Below are 25,215 nucleotides of genomic sequence, written 5' to 3'. Positions count from 1 at the left end.
CCCTCTCCTTCTGCCCCCCAACTCGCACATACCCCCTAAATAAATAAATATTTTTTTTAAAAAGGCAAAACAGAAAGAATAAACATAATAATTTTATACAACATTGGGTGTTATTACATCTCTTCTTATACAGAAATAAATGGAGTTGATTGTTAGCTTTATTTCTTTAGTTTACATATTAATAAATGAATACTACTATTTGGTAGACGGAAACAGAGTACCACATTATCTTATTCCTATTTTCTCCTTCTAATATGCATGTTAAGAAAATCTCTTCACAAAAAAAAACAAAAAATGTACTGGAAGGAACCGTGGTGCACTGCTGGTGGGAACGCAAACTGGTACAGCCACTATGGAAAACAATACCAAGGTTCTTCAAAAAATTAAAAATAGAAATACTGTATCCAGCAATTCCACTACTGGGTCTTTACCCAAAGTAAACAAAAATACTAATTCAAAAAGACATATGCGCCCCTATGTTCACTGCAACGTTATTTACAAAAGCCAAGACAAGGAAGCAACAGTGTCCATGCAGAGATGAATGAATAAAAAATAGGTGAGCCATATATACAATGAAATATTACTCAGCCATAAAAAAGAATGAAACCTTGCCATTTGCAACAACATGGATCTAGAAGGTATAATGCTAAGTGAAATAAGTCAGAGAAAGACATATACCATGTTTTCACTCATATGTGGATTTAAGAAAACAAGTGAACAAAGGCAAAAACAGACAAACAAAAAAACAGATTCTTAAACATAGAGAACTAGTGGTTGCCAGAGGGAAGGTGGGTGAAACAGGTGAAGGGGATTAAGTACACTTATCGTAAAGCACTGAATAATGTATGGAATTACTGAACCACTATATTATACACCTGAAACTAATGTAACCCTATATGTAAAATTATAGTGGAATTTAAAAAATAAGTTTAAAAAAAAGAAAATGTACTGGAAAGAACTTTAACTCTTTGAACTCCTATATTTCAAAACAATGATAAATAAAATTTCTAATAATCCACAGCTAATAAGTCCATTAAGTCTCCCTACAAATTTTGTTAAAAGAATGGTAAGCCAACTGAACCGCAAAACACTTGTTACCTTGTCCTTAGAGCCATTCACTTTCTGAACAGCAATGCCTGGTGCCAGGAAGGTTCTCAGGTCCTGAGACAATCCAATAAGATTACAGATAGATGGACTCATGCCTTTCTTTTGCGGTTTTAAAAGGGCTAGCATGAAAAGGGGAGAGGGGAAAGGTGAACTTGCAGATGACAGATGCGTTCTCGGGCAAACCAAGCTCAAAAAAGGGCATATGTAAACGTAGGAAGTGTCAACTGAGTCCATGAAAACTTTCTGCAGTTTGCACCTCCTGAATCAAAACTGACCTTAAATCCCTGCTCTTGAAAAAGCTTGCTGAGGTGGATGATTTTTCAAGATCATTCTGGCTAGAATGTGCAACAACTGTAGGAAAGAAAGTGTGGGAATGCAGAGACTAGCCACGAGCAAGACAAAGTTAAGCACGGCTTAGATTTAGCTGTAGCATGAGGTTTTGTGAGAGGTGGTAGAGCTAATGAGAGTTATCAACATATTGACAATGAGATGAAGACAGGCAACAATTAAGGTTTCAGTCATTTGAGATGGGGGAGAGTAGATCTTCAGGATATGAAATCCTAAATTGCGTTTCTTATTTTAAACTTAAGATGCCCTCAAAGACATGCAACTGGAAATCTCTAGTATTCAAGTGGATACACAAGTCTGGGGCTCAGGAGAGTGGTCAGGGCTTAAGATGTCGATGTGCCAGGAGTTAAAACACAGACGGCATTTAAAGCCATGGAAATGAAGAGGTTTCCTAAAAAGAGTAAAGACAGAAAAAGGACAGAGTACAACAGACAGGCTAGTACTTATCTTTCCCGTAAGCTGGAGGGAAACTTATTAGCATATTTGCCATGTTAAGTACTCAAAAAGCGACAAATCTAGAACCTACCTACTACATGCCAACTATATATCCTCAGGTAATCTGAAATATAGAGAGGAAAATGACATAAAAATCACTCAAGGTCCCTTCTCTTTAAGGGAAGAGACTAGTTTTCTTATTTATCATTGAATCCTTTATTCACAGCAAATGGCTACTGTTAAACAAATGTGTAACTAAATTAAAGACATATACACTATAGAAGGATGGGGGAAATTGCTGATTATAACAAGGGGGTCGGGAGTATCACAGAAGGACCTCCAGATATAACATTTAAGCTTAGCCTTAAAGGACATTCAACACTCTCTCAGCATTAGTGTAAAGGAATGCAGGGAGGGCATTCCAGAGATCACCATGATCAAGGACATCAAAGCATGGAAATAAATGGCATATTCAGTTCAGTATTCATGGAGGGTAGGTGTCAGATTATAAAGACCTGTGGGTAGTTGAGCCATTCAATGGTTTGTTCTACCAGTACTCACTGAGGGATACCACGCCTATCTATCATACTCCTCACCACATCTACCACTGTATTTTTTACAGGAGAAGAAATTGCTATTTATCTAACTGAAATCTGTTATTTTAAAAGGGATGACTCAACAAGAATTATTTAATCATTCAGTACCTCTTTACAACTGGAGAAAAATACAATACTTTTCTTCTTCAGGTGGCTTCTCAAAAAGGAATACAACACACTTATTTTTTGCTGCAGCTCACAAACTATGTAGTTCTGTTCCAAAGTGGCAGGGGTGCTTATGGAAATAAGAGGAGGAAAAACGTTAAAAATATGCCACATTGGTTAGCTTTGAAATCCATACTGCACAAAAAAAAAAAGTTAGAAAAATATTAACAGCATGCCTTTCCAACAAATTTCTCATACACATATATATACTGCGAAAGAAAACTTTTTAGAAATTAGAAATAGAATCAGATTATCACAATTTTGCAAATCCTAATGAAATAATGGACCTAGGCAATAATCATCGTAAGCTACTAAAACTTTAAGATTAAAAAGCTATCGTTCCTGCATAAACGGGTTGTTTGTATCAGATTAATACTTTGGTGGCCTATAGCTCTAACTATAAAGGCTGGATTAAATATAAAACAAAAAAAAACAGAAGACATCAGACAGCAACCAAGGCAGCTAGTACTTGAAGTACTGAAAAAGAAAAGAGATACCCCCTGAGGCAAGCCCCATATTAATTTCCACTTTTCCCTCAAAGCATCTGCTGATTTGCGTAACAGAGGAGAGCTGAGTAGCAACCTAGGCCTAAATGTGGCAGTCCAAGATCCTAAAGAGAAGGAGCCACAAAACAATGAATCTTAAATTCCTCATGCAATTTTCCCATGAGAGGTGTGACAATTCCTAAACTAAACACACGCACACAAACACAGCAAAATGAGTGAAAACAAGCAAAAAACAACAACTGGGAAGCTCAGAGCCGAGCAGAGACCTGACAATCTTAGGGCTATGAAGTTCAGAGCCTGCCAGGATGGAAGGGCTTTGCTAACCCACACCTTCCAGCTGAGACCTCCGGAAGGCAATATCCCAGCCAGGACGGAGGCAGAACAAACACAGAACAGAAATACAACAGCCCCAGAGTCTAAAAGCCAGGGTAGCCCAGATCAAGGTCATCTATTCTTACAACATCTACCTGCCACCAAAAAAAAAACAAAATGAAACGAAAACAAAAAAATCATTCATGAATTCACTAAGAATCAAAGACAAGAAAATCTTAAACAATACACAATATCTTCAAAGGAACAAGAAAACTGTCAGCTAACTTCGACATAAGAGTAGTCAGAACAATAGATAGGTAACTTCGAAGAAAAAACATGCCAAGATAACCTTCAAAAATGAAGAATAAGAAGGTTCTCAGAAAAATCAAAACAGAATTTTTCCACTAGTAAACCTGAACTAAAAATAAAAGGAAATTCTTTTGAGCACAAGAAATAAAAATATCATAAAGAATAACTATTTGGATAAATCTAAATAAATATTGATGTTTCAAAAAGTAATTAATAACAGCTTATGGAGTTTAAAATATATGAAATTAAAATACTTCACAATGAAGGCACAATGGAAAGGGGTAGAGACTTAAATAATACACTAAGTTATAGATCAATGAACTAAATCCCCCAGTTGCAAAGCAACTGTCATACCTGGCAAAAGAATCATATGTTGCTTACAAAGTCAAATTTAAAATATAAGGGCATATATAATGTAAAGAGTAAATGAACAGAGGATTCACCATGCAAACATGAACCAAGAGAAAGCTGCTATAGGGAGACTAATATCATGCTAGATTTCAAGGCAAAAAGTATTAGTAGAGATAAAGAGCAACATTTCATAGTAATCAATGATGCTAACAAGAAATGTAATATTAAATTTGTATGCACCTAATAACATAAGCTCAGAATATCCATCTCAAATTTGAAATGGTTCGGGGCGCCTGGGTGGCACAGCGGTTGNTCACCATGCAAACATGAACCAAGAGAAAGCTGCTATAGGGAGACTAATATCATGCTAGATTTCAAGGCAAAAAGTATTAGTAGAGATAAAGAGCAACATTTCATAGTAATCAATGATGCTAACAAGAAATGTAATATTAAATTTGTATGCACCTAATAACATAAGCTCAGAATATCCATCTCAAATTTGAAATGGTTCATAATTCACCACAGAATTCAACTTATATTCACTGTAAAACACAGCAAATTACAATGATCCAAACACAATTTTTTCTCAAAAAAAAAAAAAATCATTAGAAACACCATTTCACTACAATAGCAGTATAAAGAACACATACTGGTATACTTTTTCTAAGTATACCCTGATACACAACTTCAGAAAGATCTAACTTTTAAATTACTTTTCTGGTCCTTCATGATTTGAGAGCAGATAAATGTCTTAAAAATATTCTTGCCTATGATTTTTCCCATGGTGTCTTAACCAAATTAATGGCTAGAGCAAAAACTTCAATAATGACATGAGACAAAATTCACAACAGTATCTGCTTTTTGTAGCGCTCTGGTGAACAAGAGATTAGAGTGCCATGGTCATTGCCATACAGCCCACAGTTGTCAATTATGTCACTGGAGACATGGTTTCTGAAAACCCCATTTTTTATAAGTGATGTACCTGCATTTCAATCATCACTTATGGGGGTGCCTAGGTGGCTCAGTCGGTTAAGTGTCCAATTCTCAGTTTCACCTCAGGTTACGATCTCAAGGTCATGAGATCAAGCCCTGCATGGCACTCCACACACAGAGCAGAGTCAGCTTGAAATTCTCTCCCTCTACCCCTCTTCCTGCTCATGCACTTTCTCAATCTCTCTCACAAATAAATAAAATCTTTTAAAAAATCATTTATGAAATAGACAGTATTTGCATTCAGTTTTTTCTAACTCTGATCTATAAATAATAACCCATTGTTGTCTACGGAAATTGGCAACAGGGATACCATGTACAATTACCTTAAATTATGCACAGTTTTAGAGACCATCTAATGACTGAAAAACTCGTGTCTGGTAAAAACACTAAGGAGTCTTGAAAATAGGCAGAAAGCAAGCAGCAAAAAGAACAAGACAATCTTTAGATTATTAATTGTACCAAGAATTGCAATAGCTATCGCAATACAACCTTACAAACAAGGACCATTAAGCTGAAACTACCTTAGGAATCCCTTGCTATGCTGTTCCTGAGTTCTTGATAATCAAAGACACCCGAACTCAAATTCCTCAAATTTCATCCATTAAGATCACCTAGAAGCATGGAGTCTGGCCTCTTCTAGGGCTTTCTTTAATCCTAGACATCTAGTAGCTGAACAAAGTTAATGTGGGCCTCAAGGCCCATATTCTCAGAATTTAAAAACTTTCCAAGAGGATAATCCATCATTTTTCCCAATCTATTTCTTTTTAGACTAACATTTCATAGGAAAAATAGAAGTTAAGATAAAGATAATGGTAGGGTTGAATCCATACTGAGATCTTCAACACAGATTCTAATTATGTTCACCAGAAAATATTTCTGCAAGCCAAGTATGTCCACATTCTACAATGATTCATACCAAACATACATACACAAACTTCCACTTGTATCAAAATACTCTTCAAAACCCATCTCCCCCAACCCATTTCCCACACAGCCACACAACCCCATTGCCCCTCATTTTATGCAGGGGTAGTTATTAAATACCTGTCAACACCTTACGGAAAGGTACTTGTTCCCCAGACCACATTTTGAAAAAGATTGCACTAGAATATTCCCACATTTAAAGATGCATCAAATATTTAAATAATTTTAATTAATACATTTTACTATGCTTTCTACATCTCATAACACATAAAATGATGTCTAATTTCCTAAAAAAAGTAATATTAATTTAAAATGTCTAATTCTTATACAAAAAGAATAGTGATTTTTTTTTATTAAATCAAACATGGTTTCAAATAGTACATACCTATATTTTGCTTTTTCATGAACCCAGACATACTCAGGGTTTTTTAAACTCAAACGTGCAAGGTCCTTTACAGATTTGGTTTGTGTAGCTGAGAAAAGTAAAGTCTGACGTTTCTTGGGAAGATTTTCAATAATAGCATTCATGGTATCAGCAAAGCCCATATCCAAGATTCTATCTGCTTCATCAAGAACTGAAAAGAGAAAATTCAAGGTGAACTCCAACATTTAAAATATATATTAGGCTAAAAGTAATCTAGTCTCCTGGACTGGATCCTAGAAGAGAAAAAAAAGGCATTAGTGGAAAAACTGGTGAAATCCAAATAAAGTCTGGAATTTATATAATGGACCAATGTTAATCTTCATTTTGACAAAAGTATCACAGTTGTATAAGGTGTTACACTAGCGGAAACTGGCGGAAGGGTATAAAGGAGCTTCCTGTACTATCACTGCAATTGTTACAAAATTATTACAAAATAAAGATTTGATTTAAAAAAAAAATAATAATAACCACATTCGGTAATATCACCAGAAGTGGATATAGCTTAAAAGATAAATTCTTAGCAGTGTCAAATACTTTAGTGTCTAATTTCATGTACAACTACTTATATTCTTCTGACCATTTTGTTCAAAAAAAGAAAAGTCTATTTGTACTCTCTGGGTTCAGAACCTCTACACCAAAAAATTGTTTCAGGTTATTTCTCAGATGTTTTATTGAATAAATATTAAGATAAAAAATTTCTATCATTAAAATTGATGAGGTTTCTCTCCTAAATCTCAGATTGTTTCATTAGAAATTCATTAGACTCACCTAACATTTGGAGATTGGTAGCATGAAAACATATTGTTTCATCCATGTGTTGAAGAAGCCGACCCGGAGTGCAAACAAGTATATTTATGTTATTGATCCTCTCAGCTTCGTGTTTCAGATCCTGAAAACAGTTGTTTCTTTTGATTACACAGACACATCACTGAGCAGCCTGTGTATCAAAACTATAAGAGCCATCTGCTTGTGTCATTTCATCATAGCAATGTCGATATGCTACAAAGAGACATGATTTCCCCTTCTATTTCTGCAGCACATCCAAATTTCTGGGCAAACAAAAGTCCTAAGTGAAGACCTAACGAGGTCAGAGTGCATGTAGGTTCTTAATTATAGCTAGGATTCTGAGGCCAAGAAAAATTTCCTATAAATGCTCCAAGTCTTCACTTCCCTTTACATCTGCCAGAATCGACTTACACTGGAATCACTGCCATCATTTAAGTCAGAACCCAGAGGAACTGGGGAGGCTCTCTGATACCATGAGTTCTCTACGTTCTAGAAGCTGTCTCCTTGAAACAAGAACCAAAGAATGTTAGTCGTTAAAGAAGGGTGACGGGTACATGAATATGTCAGGGTTTGTGATGCTACTCTTTGTGTATGTTTGCATATAAATTCAAGAATTCAAGAATTATCCTCACACTCTAGAAGAGACTCTAGCACAAACAAGCAGTCCAGCTATACTAGCAGATAGAGCAGAAGTCGTACAGCAGGTTCCACCATGAGCTAAAATCAACATTCCTCAAAACCATCTTCTATTCCAGAAAGCTGGAGTATCAGACAAAACTGACTTTAAAACAATGACTGTAACAAAAGACAAAAAAGGGCACTACATAATGATAAAGGGATCAATCCAAAAAGAGGATATAACATTCATAAGTATTTATGCACCAAACACAGAAGCACCTAAACACAAAAAATATTAACAGACATAAAGGGAGAAATTGACAGCAATACACTAACCACAGGGGACTTTAATACCCCACCTACATCAATGGATAGATCATCTGGACAGAAAATCAATGAGGAAACACTGGACTTGAAATACATTAGACCACATGAACTTAACAGGTATATAAAAAACATTTCACCTAAAAAATGCAGAATACACATACTTTTCAAGTGTAAATAGAACACTCTCCAAGACAGATCACATGTTAGGCCACAAAACCAGTCTCAAATTGAAGACTGAAATCATATCAACCATCAGAGTGATACAGGCCTAACTCAAAAAACAAGAAAAATCCTAAAATAAACAATTTAACTTTACACCAACAGGAACCAGAAAAAGAACAGATAAAGCACAAAGTTATTAGAAGGAAGAACATAAAGATCAGAGTGGAAATAAATAGAGTCTCAAAACACAATAGAAGGGGCACCCGGGTGGCTCAGTCGGTTAAGCGTCTGACTTTGGCTCAGGTCATGATCTCAGGGTCCTGGGATCGAGTCCAGCATTGGGCTCCCTGCTCAGCGGGGAGTCTGCTTGTCCTTCTCCCTCTTCCCCTACCCCCCCATCCTCTGTCTCTCTCTCTCAAAAAAATAAAATCTTTAAAAGAAAACAAACAATAGAAAATATCAATAGAATGAAAGTTGGTTCTGTGAAAAGACTTTTTAAAAACTGATAAACTACTAATCACACTCATCAAGGAAAAAAGATAAAACCTTCCCAAAAAAAATCACAAATGAAGTTACAACCAACACCACAAAAATACAAAGAATTATAAGTGACAACTAGAATTACATTACAACAAGCTGAAAAATCTAGATAACAATAAACTCCTAGAAACACACAACCTAGAGTGCCTGGATGGCTCAATCGGTTAAGCATCTGCCTTCAGCTCAGGTCATGATCCCAGGGTCGTGGGATCCAGTCCTCCATTGGGGGGGGTCCCTGCTCTGCAGGGAGCCTGCTTCTCCCTCTGCCTCTGCCTCCCTGTCTCTCACGAATAAATAAATAAAATATTTTAAAATAAAGAAATACAGAAAGAAAGAAATAAAACGAAGTGCCAAACTGTAAAAAAAGAAAAAAGAAAGAAAGAAAAGAAAAAGAAACACACAACCTTCAAAGACTGAATCACAAAGAAATGGACAACCCAAAAAGACTGATTACAAGTCATGAAATTGAATCAGTAATTTTAACACTCCCAAAAAACAAAAGTCCAGGACCAGCAGCTTCACAGGGAGTTCTAACATTTAAAGAAAAGTTAGTACCTATCTTCCTCAAACTGTTCCCAAAAATTGAAGAGGAAGGTACACTCCCAAACTCATTTTGCCAGACAAGCACTACACTACCCAGATGCCAAAACCAGACAATACCACGAAAGAAAGAAAGAAAGAAAGAAAGAAAGAAAGAAAGAAAGAAAGAAAGAAAAGAAAGAAAGAAAAAGAAAAAAAAAAAAACTATTGACCACTATCTCTGATAAACACAGATGCAAAAATCCCCAACAAAATATTAGCAAACTCAGATTTAATACAATTCCTATCAAAATACCAACAGCATTTTTCACAGAACTAGAACAAATAACCCTAAAATTTGTATGGAACCACAAAAGACCTTGATCAGCCAAAGCAATCTGAAAAAAGAAGAACAAAACTGGAGGTATCACAATTCCAGATTTCAAGTTACACTACAAAGTGGTAGTGATTAAAAGAGTATGATACTGGCATAAAAACAGACACACAGGTCAATAGAATAATACCCAGAAATCAACCCACAACTATATGGTCAACTAATATTCAACATAGTAGGAAAGACTATTCAATGGGAAAAAGTCAGCCACTCCATGAAGTACTATTGGGAAAACTGGACAGCCACACACAAAAGAATTAAACTAGAGCACTTTCTTATACATATACAAAAATTAACTCAAAATGGGTTAGAGACCTAAATATGAGACCTGAAACCATAAAAATTCTTGAAGAGAACACAGGCGTAACCTCTGACATCAGCCAGAGGGACATTTTTCTAGATATGTCTGAGGCAAGGGAAATAAAAGCAAAAATAAACTACTGGGACTATATCAAAATAAAAAGTTTCTGCACAGCAAAGGAAACAAACCAACAAAACTAAAAGACAACCTATATAATGGAAGAAGATATTTGCAAATGACATATTCGATAAAGGTTAGTATCCAAAATATATAAAGAACTGATACAACTCAATACACAAATAATCCAATTAAAAAATGGGCAGAAGAGGCACCTGGGTGGCTCAGTCGTTAAGTATCTGCCTTTGGCTCGGGTCATGATCCCAGCATTCTGGGATCGAGCCCTGCATCGGGGTCCCTCTCTCGCTGCCCCTCTCTCTGTCAAATAAATAAATAAAATATTAAAAAAAAAAAACACTCAAAAAAAAAAATGGGCAGAAGACTATCATTTTCCCAAAGAAGACATGGATGGCCAAAAGACACATGAAAAGATGCTCAGCATCACTCATCATCAGGGAAATGCAAATCAAAACCACAATGAGATATGGTCTCACATCAGTCAGAATGGCTAAAATCAACAACACAAGAAACAGGTGCTGACGAGGATGTAGAGAAAGGTGAACACTTTTGCACTACTGGTTGAAATGCAAGCTGGTACAGCCACTCTGGAAAACAGTATGGAGGTTCCTCAAAAAAATAGGGGCACCTGGGTGGCTCAGTTGGTTAAGGTTGGACTCTTGATTTCAGCTCAGGTCATGATCTCAGGGTCATGAGACTGAGCCCCACATGGGGCTCTGTGCTCAGTGCAGAGTCTGCCTGTGCCTCTCCCTTCCCCTCTGCCCCTCCCCAGCTTATGCATGTGCTCGCACTTTCTCTCTCAAATATATAAATAAAATCTTTAATAAAAATACTAGACACCTTTGTCTAAAGAGCCCTTTTAAAAAAAAAGTTAAAAACAGAACTACCCTAGGATCCAGCAATTGCACTACTGGGTATGTATCCAAAGAATACAAAAACACCAATTCAAAAGGATACATGCACCCTGAATAGCAGCATTATCTACAAAAGCCAAATTATGGAAACAGCCCAAGTGTCCATCGACTGATGAATGTATAAGGAAGAGGTGGTGCACACAATGGAATATTACCATAATATTCCAGCCATAAAAAAGAATGAAATTTTGCCATCTGTGATGACATGGATGGAGCCAGAGTATGATGCTAAGTGAAATAAGTCAGAGAAAGGCAAATACTTTATGATGTCACTCATATGTGGAATTTAAGAAACAAAACAAATGAGCAAAGGAAAACAAGAAAGAGAAAGAGAGGCAAGCCAAGAAACAGACTCTTAACTAAAGAGAACTAATGGTTATGAGAGGGGACGTGGGTGGAGAGATGGGGGAAATAGAGGATGGAGATTAAAGAGTACGCTTATTATAATGAAAAATAGAAAATGATAAAAAATATATTAGCAAACCAGATCCAACAATACAAGAATCGAACACCACGATCAAGTGGGATTTACTCTACAGATGCAAGAACGGTTCAACATCTGCAAATCAACATGATATGCCACATTAACAAAACAAAGGATTAAAATCATATGATCTCAAAGACGCAGGAAAAGTATATGACCAAATTCAACATCCATTCATGATAAAAACTCTCAACAAAGTGGGTATGGAAGGAACTTCTCAACATAATAAAGGCCACAAAGGACAAACTCAGAAACTAACATCATACTCAATGGTAAAAAACTAAAAGCTTTTCCCAGCCAGAGCAATTAGGCAAGAAAAAGAAAAAAAGGCATCCAAATAGAAAAGGAAGAAGTAAAACTGTCACTATCTGCTGACACAGGATACTATATATAAAAAACCCTGAAGACTCAATCAAAAAAGTATGAGAACTAATACACAAATTCAGTAAAGTCACAGATACAAAATTAACATACAGAAATCATTTGTGTTTCCATATACTAATAACAAGCAATTAGAAAGAAATTAAGAAAACCGTTCCATTTACAATTGCACCAAAAAATTATAAAATACTTAGGAATTAACAACTAAAGAGATTAAAAGAAAAAAAACAGTAATAAAAACCAAAAAACTGTCCTCTGAAGACTTTAAGACACTCATGAAAGAAACTGAAGACTACACAAACGGAAAGCTATCTCGAGCTCACAGATAACAAAAATATTGTTAAAATGTCCATACTACCCAAAGCAATCTACAGATTCAATGCAATCCCCATTGAAATAACAATGGTATTTTCACAGAAATAGAACAAAGAATTCTAAAATTTGCATGAAACCACAAAGGCCCCAAATAGCCAAAGCAATCTTGAGAAAGAACAAAGCTAAAGACACCACAATTCCAGATTTCAAACTGTATTACAAAACTATCATAACCAAAACAGTACGGTACTGGCATGAAATGGACACACAGATCAATGTAATAGAATACAGAACCCAGAAATAAACCCACACATATGTTAATTAATCTATGACAAAAGAGAAAAGAATATACAATGGAGAAAACACGTCTCTTCTACTCAGGGTGTCAAGAAAACTGGACAGATACATGCAAAAAAGTCAAACTGGACCACTGTCTTTTACTATATACAAAAATAAACTCAAAATGGATTAAAGATTTGAACATAAGATCTGAAAGCATAAAACACTTAGAAGAAAACATGGGCAGTGATCTCTTGGCCTTAGCAACATTTCTGTCAATATGTCTCCTCAGGCAAGGGAAACAAAAGCAAAAACAAACTATTGGAACTTCCTCAAAGTAAAAAGTTTTTGTACAACAAAGGAAACCATTAAGAAAATGAGAAGGCAACCTACTAAATGGAAAAAAATATCTGCAAATGACATATCTGATAAGGGTTTAATATCCTACATATATATGTGATATATAATATCCTATAATATCCTATTTACATACAATATATATGTCATATATATATTACATATATAAAGAACTTCTACAACTCAACACCAAAAAAACCAAACAACCTAATTAAAAAGCGGTCTTAGGACTCGGATATTTTCCCAAAGATATACAGTTCCTAAAAACATACAGTTTCCCAAAGGCAAACATTGACATGAAAAGATGCTCCATGTCACCAATCATCCAAGAAATCCGAATCAAAACCACCATGAGGTATCACCTTACTCCTGCCAGACTAGCTAATATTGAAAAGTAAGCATTGGTGAGGATGTGGAGAAAAGGTAACCTTTGTGCACTGCTGGTGGGAATGTGAACTGATGCAACCACTATGGAAAACAGTATGGAGGTTCCTCAAAGAAATTAAAAACAGAACTACCACATGATGCAACAATTCCAGTTCTGGGTATTTACTCAAAGAAAATAACACCAATTCAAAGAGATATATACAGCCCTATGTTCACTGTAGCATTCCTCACAATAGCCTAGATATGGAAGCAACCCAAGTGTCCATCAATAGATGAATAGACAAAAAGATGTAGTATATTTATATAAAGGAACATTACTCATTCATAAAAAAGAATGAGATCTTGCCACCTGCAACAACATAGGCAGATGTAGAGAATATTATGCTTAAGTAAAATAAGTCAGAAAAAGACAAATACCATATAATTTCACTTATATATGGAATCCAAAAAAAAAACAACAACAAAAAGCAGAAATAGACATATAAATACAGAAAACAAATTGATGATTGCCAGAGAGGAGAGGGAAGGGCAAAATGGGTGACGGGCATTGGGAGATACAAGCTTCCAGTTGTGGAATGACTAAGTCACAGGGATGAAAGGCACAGCATAGGAAATAGAGTCGACAGTACTGTAATAGCGTCGTATGGTGACAGATGGTAGCTACACTTGTGAGCATACCAAAACGTATAGACTTGTTGAATCTGTATGTTGTACACCTGGAACTAATGTAATTATGTGTTAACTATACTTCAATTAAAAAAATAGTTAAAAAAAATTTTTAAAGCACTGTCTTCCTTTCTTCTGCTGCTGATCCAGCAATGTTCTGAATTATTCTACCTCTTAGATATTTTCTTAAAAGGAACTAGTCCAAATACGCAAATATTACCTTTTCCAAATAAATTAACAAAAAATTTACAGGCTGTTTAGAGTACATTAATTTCAGAGAAGCTGATCAATTCAGATACCCTCACAAAAATGGACTTTCTGGACCTTCAAAATTGATAATCAGAACTCTAGGTGACAGTGATCCCACCAGGATGCCAGCCTACCTGTTTAAATGAAATCTCCACCTCTTTCCTGTCAACTGCCACAGTGCTCCAATGTAAGTTATAGAAAAAAGGACAAGACAAAAGACAAACCTTTCCACCAATGATGAGACCAGCCGAAAAGTCATGATTCTTTCCTACTTTTCGGAGAACCTCAAAGGTCTGATAGGCCAGTTCTCTCGTAGGTGATATAATGAGAACCCCCAGCCCATCTGTTGAGGTCCACTGTAGACGATATAAGGCTTCGAGCACCTCAAAAAAGACAGCAAATTTGTGTTTAGTAAGTCCTTTCAGAAGGCAGCATTTTGATTCCTGAACCAATCTTGCTCCTCCCAATCAAAGGCACCTTCCAAGCAGAAGACATACCAGTCTCAAGTGTCATCCAATCAGAAAGAAGAAATTCTTTGTTTTTTTTTTAATTTTTCTTCCAGCCACCAGATCCCTCAAGTCAGAGAGGGAAGGGAACTTAAACCTCACGGCAGGTCAGCTGCCACCAGAGCCCTGCCAGCAAGAGACTGGCCATCAGTGAGAGGTACGTGCAGCCCTCAAACTATTAAAACAGATTTTGGAAAAATATCTGTCACTATTTTCTGAACAGAAACCACATTAAACTTTCATCAGTGTAGTTACTGTAATTATAGTGACTGAATTTTCTAGTTGTAAAGAAACATCTTTATGAAAAATTGGATTTAAGGAAAAAATGGTTTTGCAATACTTGGAACAAAAACTCGAATGTGATTTTTCTAAGCCAATTATTTTGTAGGAATTAAATTATGAGACCAACTGCGTAAATGAGACATAAATAAATTCCTAAGAGGCTCTATTGTTTTATTGCTCAAAACGACAGCTATCAATGTCCTGGAAAATTCTCAATGAATCACCCAATCTCCTTCAGTGAGCATACTTCAGCTTTATCCTAATCAAGTGCCCACCTGCCCCCCTGAAAAACACACATCCTTCGGGAATGCAAAGGCTTGTCAAGGCACACTAATTCACTCATTCAAAAAGTTACTAAGTGCCCACCATGTGCAAGGAACTATGTTAGGACAGAGGGGGTACAGTGGAAAACAGGACCGTTGGGGCCCCCGTCTGATACAGTTTGCACTCTAGCCAAAGAAATCCAACAGGAAACAACTCTCTACATAATGATTTCTACCTAGGCACATAATATTTTAAAAACATGTAATAGAGGACTTGACCCAATATAAAAAAAATGACTTACTGGAACAAGGAAAGCCAAAGTCTTGCCAGATCCTGTCTTGGCAGCTCCAAGAACATCTTTACCTTGCAAAGCCAGCCCAATGGTCTGCTTCTGTATCTCAGTTACCAAACGGTACTGGGCTTCTTGCAAACCTGCCAGTGTGGAGGGGAAGAGAGTGACACTTTAGAAAACCCCCGTAAAACAGGTGTATGGGCTGAATTGTGCCCCCTAAAACTCCTACATTGAAGCCCTAACATCCATGTTCAGAAATAGGGCCTCTTGGGGCGCCTGGGTGGCACAGCGGTTTGGGCGGCTGCCTTCGACTCAGGGCGTGATCCCGGCGTTACGGGTTCGAGCCCCACGTCAGGCTCCTCTGCTGTGAGCCTGCTTCTTCCTCTCCCACTCCCCCTGCTTGTGTTCCCTCTCTCGCTGGCTGTCTCTATCTCTGTTGAATAAATAAATAAAAAATCTTTAAAAAAAAAAAAAAAGAAATAGGGCCTCTGAAGTGGTGATTAAATTCAAATGAGCCCTGATCTGATGTCACTGGTGTCCTTATAAGAAGGGGAAATTTGGACACAAAAAGAGACACCAGTGGTATGACTGCACAGTAGGACAGCCACATGAAGACGCAGCAAGAGAGTGGTCATTCACAAGCCAAGGAGAGAGTCCTGGAACAGACCGTTTCACACTGGCTCTTGGAGGAAACTAACCCTGCCAGCATCTTGATCTTTGGACTTCTAGCCTCCAGAACTATGAGAAAATTCTTTTCTATTGTTTAAGTACCCCCCACCTCCCAGTCTGAGATTTTGTTCTGGTGGCCCTAACACACTAATATAAAAGATGTCACTTTTGTTTTTGTGTTCATTTTAACTAACACACTTAGATTTTATTTTAATTATTGAGAGGCCCTGGCATCTTGCTTTTTAACTACTGTTTAACTAGTCCAGAAAGGATGAGAATGACAAATCGAGCAAACTCAAATGAATTAATATTGTTTCTTGGTGTTAGAGGTTCAAGTTATCAAAATTATTTGCCAAAATAATTATCTTTCAAGTTAAATGCTCTCAATCTTTTTCCATTTATAAAAAACATCAAGAAACCCAACAACATGTCCCAAAATCACCATATGCCTACCTTTCAATGTTTTTTTGGACAAGGGGAAATCTGAAAATCTTGTAATTTCATTTACATTTATCTGAAAAAAGAAAAAGGAGACTACGTCAGCTAAGACAAAATAATGCACCGTATAATCTGTCTGCTTTACAACAAGGCCATTTTTGGTCTACATTGTGCTGCCTGGCTAGTCCTTGGTACAGGATTGAATTCAACCATCACTTCTAATTAAAAACCATCATTCCTTCTAGAAAGAAATATGCCTTAGGAAAGTTGCCATGAATCAAAAATATAAGCTTATAACAATTTAAATTGATTAAAAAAAAATCACACCACCCCATTCATTCAAAACACACACACACACACCACCACTACCACCACAACGCTCCTTCACCTCTGAGAACACAGTTAATCACCACCACATCAGTTTTAGGAAGACACTCTACCTTCAGTCCATCCTTCAAGGAATATTAAGAAATAAGGGGCAAAATGACTCTAAGCCACAGAGCACAATGAGAATACTTCTATTTACACACTTTGGAGAACAGATTGAAATTAATTGGAGAAATCTATCTTGTTAGCACAAATCTTTTCAAGTTTTAACCATCAATCAGTGGCATGCCAAATCCAACCTGACCACTCTTCATTTGGGGGTACAGTGAAGGAGGGGTCATTAACAATAACCAGAAGAAACGTCTCAGTCACGCTTTGAAGACACAATAAATAACATTTTGTCCTTTAACTTTACATTATCTAAATGTTCGTTACTGATGTTCTTCATTAGCATAAACCCAATTTTCTGAATTTCATTTCAGCTACTCAGGAGAATTATTTTATCATAGATGCTGAAAGCAGGAACTCCTGTTCAGATCTGAGAATATGCTGCCAAATTATTCATGATTCACAAAAGGGAAAAGTTGCATTTGTAAGGTTCATTTATTTAAATTACACCCCAGGCAGTAAAGGGATGGCAGCTTTTATTTCATTTTACAGTCTACATTATCATCTTTCCCAAGATCCTTAGTGTAGCCCAGACAGGGTTATTCTGTCCTCACATGCTGAAAACACAAATATTAAAACATTGCCTTAATCCCTACAAAACATTCCAGAGAAGAGTGAAGAGGAATAATCAGCGTACCCACATCAGAGAAAAGTTCATTAGAATATCCTGTCCCATCAGGGAACCTTAATTAGAAGGTAAATCTCACAAACACAACATCAAAATTAGAGGCAGTCCACCCATGCGCTTGTGATGTGATCAGCGAAAACGCTGTTTTCACAAAGAAGAAAAGGCTTACAGGAGGAGCTAGACGAGCCACACACTGGTCAGCCTCCACCAGAGACACAATACAGGCAAAGTGGGCTACTTTAAGGAAACACTGCACATCTCTCTCTAGTCTGCTGACCTCCTAACGGAAAGTCTGGAAGAATAGAACTGTTCCAGCATTCTGTCGGCCATTACAATGTAGATCTATACAACATATTCTTGAAAGAAGTCAAAGAAACAGAAGGAAATTTTTACTCCACTGATGAACTAGAACAGGAGTCAGCAAACTATGGCCCAATCCAATCTGCTCCCCGTTCTTCCAAACAGTTTTCCTGGAGCACAGCTACAACTGCTCATTTACATAGTGTCTATGTGATTATGACCCACAAAGCCTAATATTGACTATCTGGCCTGTTACAGAAAAAGATTGCCGACCCTGTTCCAGAAGACTCTCAGTTATGTTCCAAGGAATATTTAGAACTCACGGAAGTCGGCTATGGTTCCTACAAACAAAAGTAACTCAGCCCTTTCTTTTCTTAAAAAAGAAAAAACACTCCTGTCTTCCATTGTTCATACTCCCTCTGAAACCTGTATCACTCTTCCAAAATCAGAGAAAAGATGTTTCAGTGACAGTACTTGTTCAGGACTTCCTACCACTGGTGGGAAAGCTAGAGGGGGCGGAGGGAAAAACAGGGCGGATACCACTGTCCACCCCCTGTACTTCTTCCAACACACTCTCACAACTCTCATTTCTCACAAAAGTACTGTTTTCGTATCCTCAAAGCAGGAGATGAAAATAGAAGAACGTTCTAGAATGCTCCACCTCCTGCAATCATGACAAGAAAAGCAATCTGCCACACCAAATTCTGATTAAGGGGGGAAAACGTGGAATAGAGCACAGGGTTCCAATATAGCACAAGCTGATTACTATCACAGTCTAAATGAATCCCAGGTGCAGAGATGGAGTCACTCAGCAACAGTGACAACAGTGGCTGAACTGAAACAAAGAGCTCAACATTTCTCAACAAGCTTCAATCCCCAACTCCCCATTAGAACCCCCAACACACAACCCCTACAAGGTGGCCTTAGAAATAAACCCCCCAGATGTCCAGCTTCAGGGAGCACAGTTGACCGATGAGCAGCAGTTGATCCTCCAGACCCACCACCGACGGCGCCATGCTTCCCTGGCTGCTCCCAATGACTGCTCACAGCAGCAGTACAACTGGAGACCCATTCCTCAAGACCAGAGATTCCCTTCAAGGGCAACTTTGGTTCCAAGACACCCCATCAGCAGAAGCCTTCTTAGGCTGTGCTGCAGCCTGAGACTCTTTTACTGGCTCCTCCTTCCGTCCTCCCTCCTTTCCCTATTTCTGTTCCTTCTCCTCCACTTCTGCAGACATTTCCGTCCAATAAATCTCCAATCCACTTAATCCCAACGTGGTATCTGCCTCTCAGAAGACCTAAGGCCTAGACTATAGCAATGGTCTCTGACCTGGTCACAGCCTCCACAGCCTTTACAGCTTCACTATGTTCTCTAACTGCTCCCACAGACTCCCCAGTGCTTCCCGATAAAGTCTCCAAACATGGCCTCTGTATGAATTTCCCAAAGGGGCTAAAACAAATACCACCGACCGTGGCTTAAACCAACATAAATTGATTAACTTATAACTCTGGAAGTCAGAAGTCCAAAATGGGTCTCACTCAGCTAAAATTCTTTTTGGTGACTATAGGAGAGAATCCACTTCCTTGCTTTTTCTAGCTTCTACAGACTGCCCACTTCCTTGGATTGGTTTATGTCAGCCTTCCAACTTCAAAGCCAGCCAGCAATGGTCTTCCTGTCTTCCTCACTTCACAGCATTCCTACACCAACTCTTCTGCCCCTCTCCTCCACATTTCAGGACCTGTGGGTCATCACACTGGCCCAACTGGATAATCCTGATCCCCCTATGTTAAGGCCAGCTGATCAGCAACCTTAATTCCCCTTTGTCATATAACTCATTCACAGGCTCAGGGTTAGGATACAGACATCTTTGGGAGGCCATTATTCTAACCACTACAGCCTCTAAAACTGTTGACAATCCACCTCTGACCCTCTTCTGCAACCTCATCTGAAGCCAGTTCAGGAACACATACTGCAATAAAGGCAGTATCTCCCCCTCAGAGAACACCACGTATTTTAACATCTTTTTGTATATTCTTGCGTTGCTCCCTTGATGTACAATGTTCTTGCCAATCCTTTCTAACTGGAGAACACATCATTCAAGAACTAGCTCCACTCACGGCTACCACAAACTGCTAGACAGTTTGTGCCCTACACATAAGTATATGGGGGCTGAAATCCAGCTCACACTCAGCTCCACAAGCCAGGCCTGAGGCTGCAATGACAAGAAGGAAGGGCAGCATGCCCAGAGGAAACACATTTTTCAAATCCACCTAGCCAGAAAGGGCAGGGACAGAATAACTCAACCTCCTTCCCCCTAATTACCCTCTAACTCCACAGCACTGTACATATTTAGGATTAAAACATTTATCAAAATGTATCAACCCTTCACCTCCCTAGGGACACAGACATGTATTTTCTCCCATCTATTTTGACCTAGGTCTCAACAAGCACCTCGTCAAACTGTTCCAGATATTTCTGAATCAAACTGTTCAGTGTTTTACCAGTGAAGCTACTGAACACCATCCTTGTATTATAAAACGCTGTAATAAAAGTTCCATGCACAGATGCTATCTTCTGAGGAACCCTGTAGTGAAGGTCTGCACCTCAGTTACCTAGACAATAACAAATCTGCTATGACTGTATTCTAGTATTGCTAGCCCTACCATTTGATTTCACAGTGCCTTTCTTTCTTGACAAAATCTTAAGAAAATATTTCTAAGATTAAAAATAAATAAATAAAACACAACAGTACTTACAGGGAAAATCTGTTCCTTCAGTTTAGTGAAAAGATTAGAATTTAAACATTCGTGAGACGCGACACAGTAAAGTGTAGTGATTTGGCACTCTGGCATAAGACCTAGACTACCTGAGCTAGAACTTATTCACTACTAGCTGTTTAAGCTTGCAGAACTTATTTAATCTTATTCTTCCTTAAAGCTTCTCACCTGTATAATGGAAACAGTCTCATAGTGTCTTCAATTGTGAGGATATGGCAAGTTAACGCATAAAAAGCTTCATAAGTGTTAGTAATTGTAATTCAAACAAATGACCAAAAAGAATAGACCTATGTTACCAACCAGAATAAAGCCATATGGAAAAGGTCCTTGGGCACCAAGTAACATCTAAACACTAAGCGCCCACTCCAGGACAAGCACCGCACTATGTTGGGTGGGAACATGTCTGGGAAGTGTCCGGGAAGCCCAAAGGTAGGGTGTCAAAGGTTTCTGACCTTCAGGGGTTCATGATTTAGCAGGAAAGTTAAGGAAGAAGTTAAACAAAGAAGCCAATCATCACAGCCTGGTGATAATGCTGTAATAAAAGTATACAAAATGTTACAGACACACAGCAGCCCTAACCCCACTTGGGGAGGTAAGGAAGAGAAGTTTAAATTTTGAAGGACTGGTAGGTGTTCCTAGAGTGGGAGAATGGGGGTGCTCACTGCAAGCAGTGGAAATATCAAGTACCAGGACAAGAAGCATCAGGGAACAAGGTGACCAGGTGGTTCAGTCAGTTAAGCATCTGACTTCAGCTCAGGTCATGATCTCAGGGTCCTGGGATCGAGTCCCGTGTCAGGCTCCCCACTTAGCCAGGAGCCTGCTTCTTCCTCTTCCTCTGCTCGTGCTCTCTCTCTCCAATAAATAAGTAAATTCTTTGAATAATCTTTTAAAAAAAAAAAAAAGCAGCAGCATCAGGGAGCATGGCCAATTCAAGAACAAGTTGTTCTTCCATGTATGCTTACCACACACCACTTGGTTTACATACATTACCTCTTTGAGCCTTAACAACACTCTGGGTAATTAGGAACCTCTGCTGAATGAAAGAAACTGAGACTCAGGAATATTAAGAAACTTGGCTACTCAATACCCAAACTGAGTGAGATATAAACCAGGTCTGCCTGACCACAAGTTGAGTAGTTCCACCCTCTTGACTTGCAAAGCTGAAACCATTTACTATCTGGTCCTTTACAGAAAAAGCTTGCTAATCCCTATTATAAGCAAATACCTACTGTAGTAATCCATGCAAAAGATGATGCGGCCTGAACTACAGCACAGCAGAGGGGATGGAGTAACATTTAAAAAATTTAAGAGGCAGAGAAGATTATCAGTGTGACTGGATGTAATAGTGCTGAGAGGGAAGTGTCTAGGATTACTCCTAGGTTTCTAGCTCAGCAGTCTGCTTGGATAGTGGGGTTAGCATGTGGTGGGCCAAATAACAGCCCCAAATATGTCCATATGTTAACCTCTAGAACTGAGAATGCTATCTTAGACGGCAAAAGTGATTTTGTCCAGGTCATTATTAAAGATCTGAGATGGGCGATTATCCTTAATATTCTGGGTGGGCCCTAAATGCAATCAGAAGTATCCTTATTTTAAAAGGGCACAAGTAGATTTAATACAGAGCCAAAGGCAATGCGTCCATGGAGGCAGAGATGGGAGTGATGCAGCCACAAGCCAAGGAATGCAGCCACCAGAAGCTAGAAGCTACAAGAAATGGATTTTTCCCGAGAGCCTCCAGGTGGAGCATAGCCTTGCTGACACCTTGGCTCCAGCCCAGTGAAATGGATTTCAGACTTCTGGCTTCCAGAAATATGAGAGAACAAATAACTGTTGTTTTAAGGCATGGAGTTTGTGGCAATTTGTTACAGTGGCAAGAGGAAACTAATACACAGGACTGTGATTTGGGAGTCAAAGTTGATGAGCTCAGTTTTGGGCTTGTGTATTTAAGGTACCCTGACAGGTAAAAACTATTCAGCGAAGTCAGAAAAAAAGATTATGAACTCAGAAGAGCTGAGGGTAGAATACGAAAAGGAGTACCAGTCCACAGGAATAAGCATTGGGATTACACAAAAGAAAGAAAGGCTGAGACTATACCCCTTAAGCAAGTCTAGTTAGATAAGACTCTAAAATGCAATCTAATAGTTTACAATGGTTTCTTAAGGCGCTGTGCATACAGCAAGAGTAGTAATAATGTACCAGCTCATGTATTTATATGTATCAGACATGTGAAGAATGCTTAACATGCATTCTAACTCCTCCCAACAACTTATAAAATAGATATTATTATGCCTTTTAAAGATAAGAAAAGGGAAACAGAGTAAATAACATGCCCAAAGTCACTCATCTGGTGATCAAAAGCCAGTATCAAATTATCATTTACTTAACTCAAAAGCCCAAACAAAAATAAAGGTTATCTATCTAATCTTACTGTTGACCTAAGAATCCTTTAAAGGAAAGCTATACCAGCATGACACTTGATGACTATAATTCCAGAAATGTCCCATATATTAAATCCCTGATTATACCACACTAGAAGAGGGCAATCACTGAGAGGCTGAGTGAGGTGGGTGAAGGCCAACAGAACGGGTTTGTGGGGAGCCAGGGAGAAGGGGTACTGACCATGNGGGGGGGGGGGGGGGGGGGGGGGGGGGGGGGGGGGAGGACAAGAGGTCAAAATGAAAACAATAGGGCTACTCATCTGAGAACATCCACTACAACGTAGTATGCAAGAGCCCAGCTTTCCTATGCCAATTCTTGGACGGGGGACATCAATCAAGGACAGAAAATGAGATGAGCACAGGAAGGAAGGCGGATGATGTCAAGGTCTGCAGATCTGGCATAACGGTTAAAAAGCAAAGGCTTTGGACTTGGAAAGACATGAGTCTAGATTCCAATTCCACACCACCTACTAACATGTGAGCGTAAAACAAGTCCCTTATCTTCTCAGAGCCTCAATGTTTCTCACCTGTAAAATGGGAATACGACCCGTCCTAAATTCAAGTCACATAATTAATGTAAAGCACATAGTGGCTGAAAACATAGGTGTCGTTATTACCACTAGTGCCGTTAGTACTACTGTGAGTATTACACTGTTTCACTACTAACTCCTTGCTCTCAAGCGCCACTGCATTTCCATCATTTTATCAAGAGCAGTGTGGCGAGCACAAGAGCGGCCTGGATGGTCTGGAGACCTGGTCCGCGGGGCCCGGCAGACCACCTGTGCGGCCCCCGCCGGCACCTGTCACCCCACCCCCGTCTCCAGCCCGGTGGACTGCCGGCTTGCCCCCCACCCCCGCAACCTGTGACAGATCTCCCATCGCCGCGGGGACTTGCGGCCCCGCCGCCCCCCGCGGCCCGTCCGCGCCCCCGCCCCAGCGCCGGCCTCACCTTCTCGTAGTTCTGCATGAGGCGGCTGATAGCCTCGCGCTCCACCTGCCACTCGGGCTTCTTCAACTGCTTCCTCAACTGCTTCTTTTGGCTCTGCTTATGGCTGTGCTTCTTCTTCCAACGGTTGAAGCTCCGCACCGGGTCGGGCCGGCCTCCCGGCCCCCGAGAGTCGGCAGTTTTGCCCATCGCGACAGCGGCGGAGACAGCCCAGACCGCCCCCAGACACGAGACACTTCAGGCCAGGCGGAGGGACCGCACTGAGGGGACGCGGAACCAGCGTGGGGAAAGAGAGGTGACGGCGCATGCGCGGACCCCGGAGCCCGCCCCCGAGCTTTTGAAACCGGGGCACGCGGCATTGACTGCAAGGGAAAACTGGACGCTGATTGGTGACTTGGATTCCGCAGGGCGTAGCCGGCAAGCGGCGGGGAGACGGAGGCGGAGCGATCTGAGGAAGAGGGCGGGGCTAGCGGCGCCGGGAGCACGCTGGCCCTTTAAATGAACGCATGCGCACAGGTTGCTGTTACTATGGTGACGTCACACTACTTCAGAACTGTTAATACATGCTTGCCCGGGGTTTACCTTGGCAAAGCGTGCGCGTAGGCATGCACGCACACTCACACACGTGCACTGTGTGTGAATTATAATTGTGATCCCCGTTTTGCGTTTTTCGGCCCAGGAAGACTTGCCCAAACCTCAAACAGCTATTTAATAAAATCCGATTTCAATCCCAGTCAGCATACCCCCCCTAGGAATAAAAACTGAATATTCCATATTCTTTTTTTTTTTTTAAGATTTTATTTATTTATTCGACAGAGAGAGAGACAGCCAGCGAGAGAGGGAACACAAGCAGGGGGAGTGGGAGAGGAAGAAGCAGGCTCATAGCGAAGGAGGA

At 39.2% G+C, this 25,215-nt stretch overlaps 1 protein-coding gene across 1 annotated transcript in view; it reads right to left on the bottom strand.

Moving 5' to 3' along the window:
• Positions 1-24,629, bottom strand: part of DDX10 (DEAD-box helicase 10) — a 261,469-nt gene extending 236,840 nt beyond the window's left edge. The window contains exons 1-7 of the mRNA XM_034665709.1: positions 24,324-24,629; positions 16,751-16,811; positions 15,638-15,768; positions 14,509-14,667; positions 7,239-7,359; positions 6,432-6,621; positions 2,595-2,721 (exon numbers count right to left, since the gene is read on the bottom strand). Coding sequence (XP_034521600.1) covers positions 2,595-2,721; positions 6,432-6,621; positions 7,239-7,359; positions 14,509-14,667; positions 15,638-15,768; positions 16,751-16,811; positions 24,324-24,509 — 975 coding nt within the window. The 5' untranslated portion in view covers positions 24,510-24,629. The remainder of the gene's footprint in view (positions 1-2,594; positions 2,722-6,431; positions 6,622-7,238; positions 7,360-14,508; positions 14,668-15,637; positions 15,769-16,750; positions 16,812-24,323) is intronic.
• Between the last annotated feature and the right edge of the window lie 586 nt (positions 24,630-25,215).

The sequence above is a fragment of the Ailuropoda melanoleuca genome, chromosome 8, assembly GCF_002007445.2.
Source record: "Ailuropoda melanoleuca isolate Jingjing chromosome 8, ASM200744v2, whole genome shotgun sequence".
Classification (NCBI taxonomy): Eukaryota; Metazoa; Chordata; class Mammalia; order Carnivora; family Ursidae; genus Ailuropoda; species Ailuropoda melanoleuca.
This window is presented reverse-complemented; position numbering and strand designations above follow the sequence as displayed.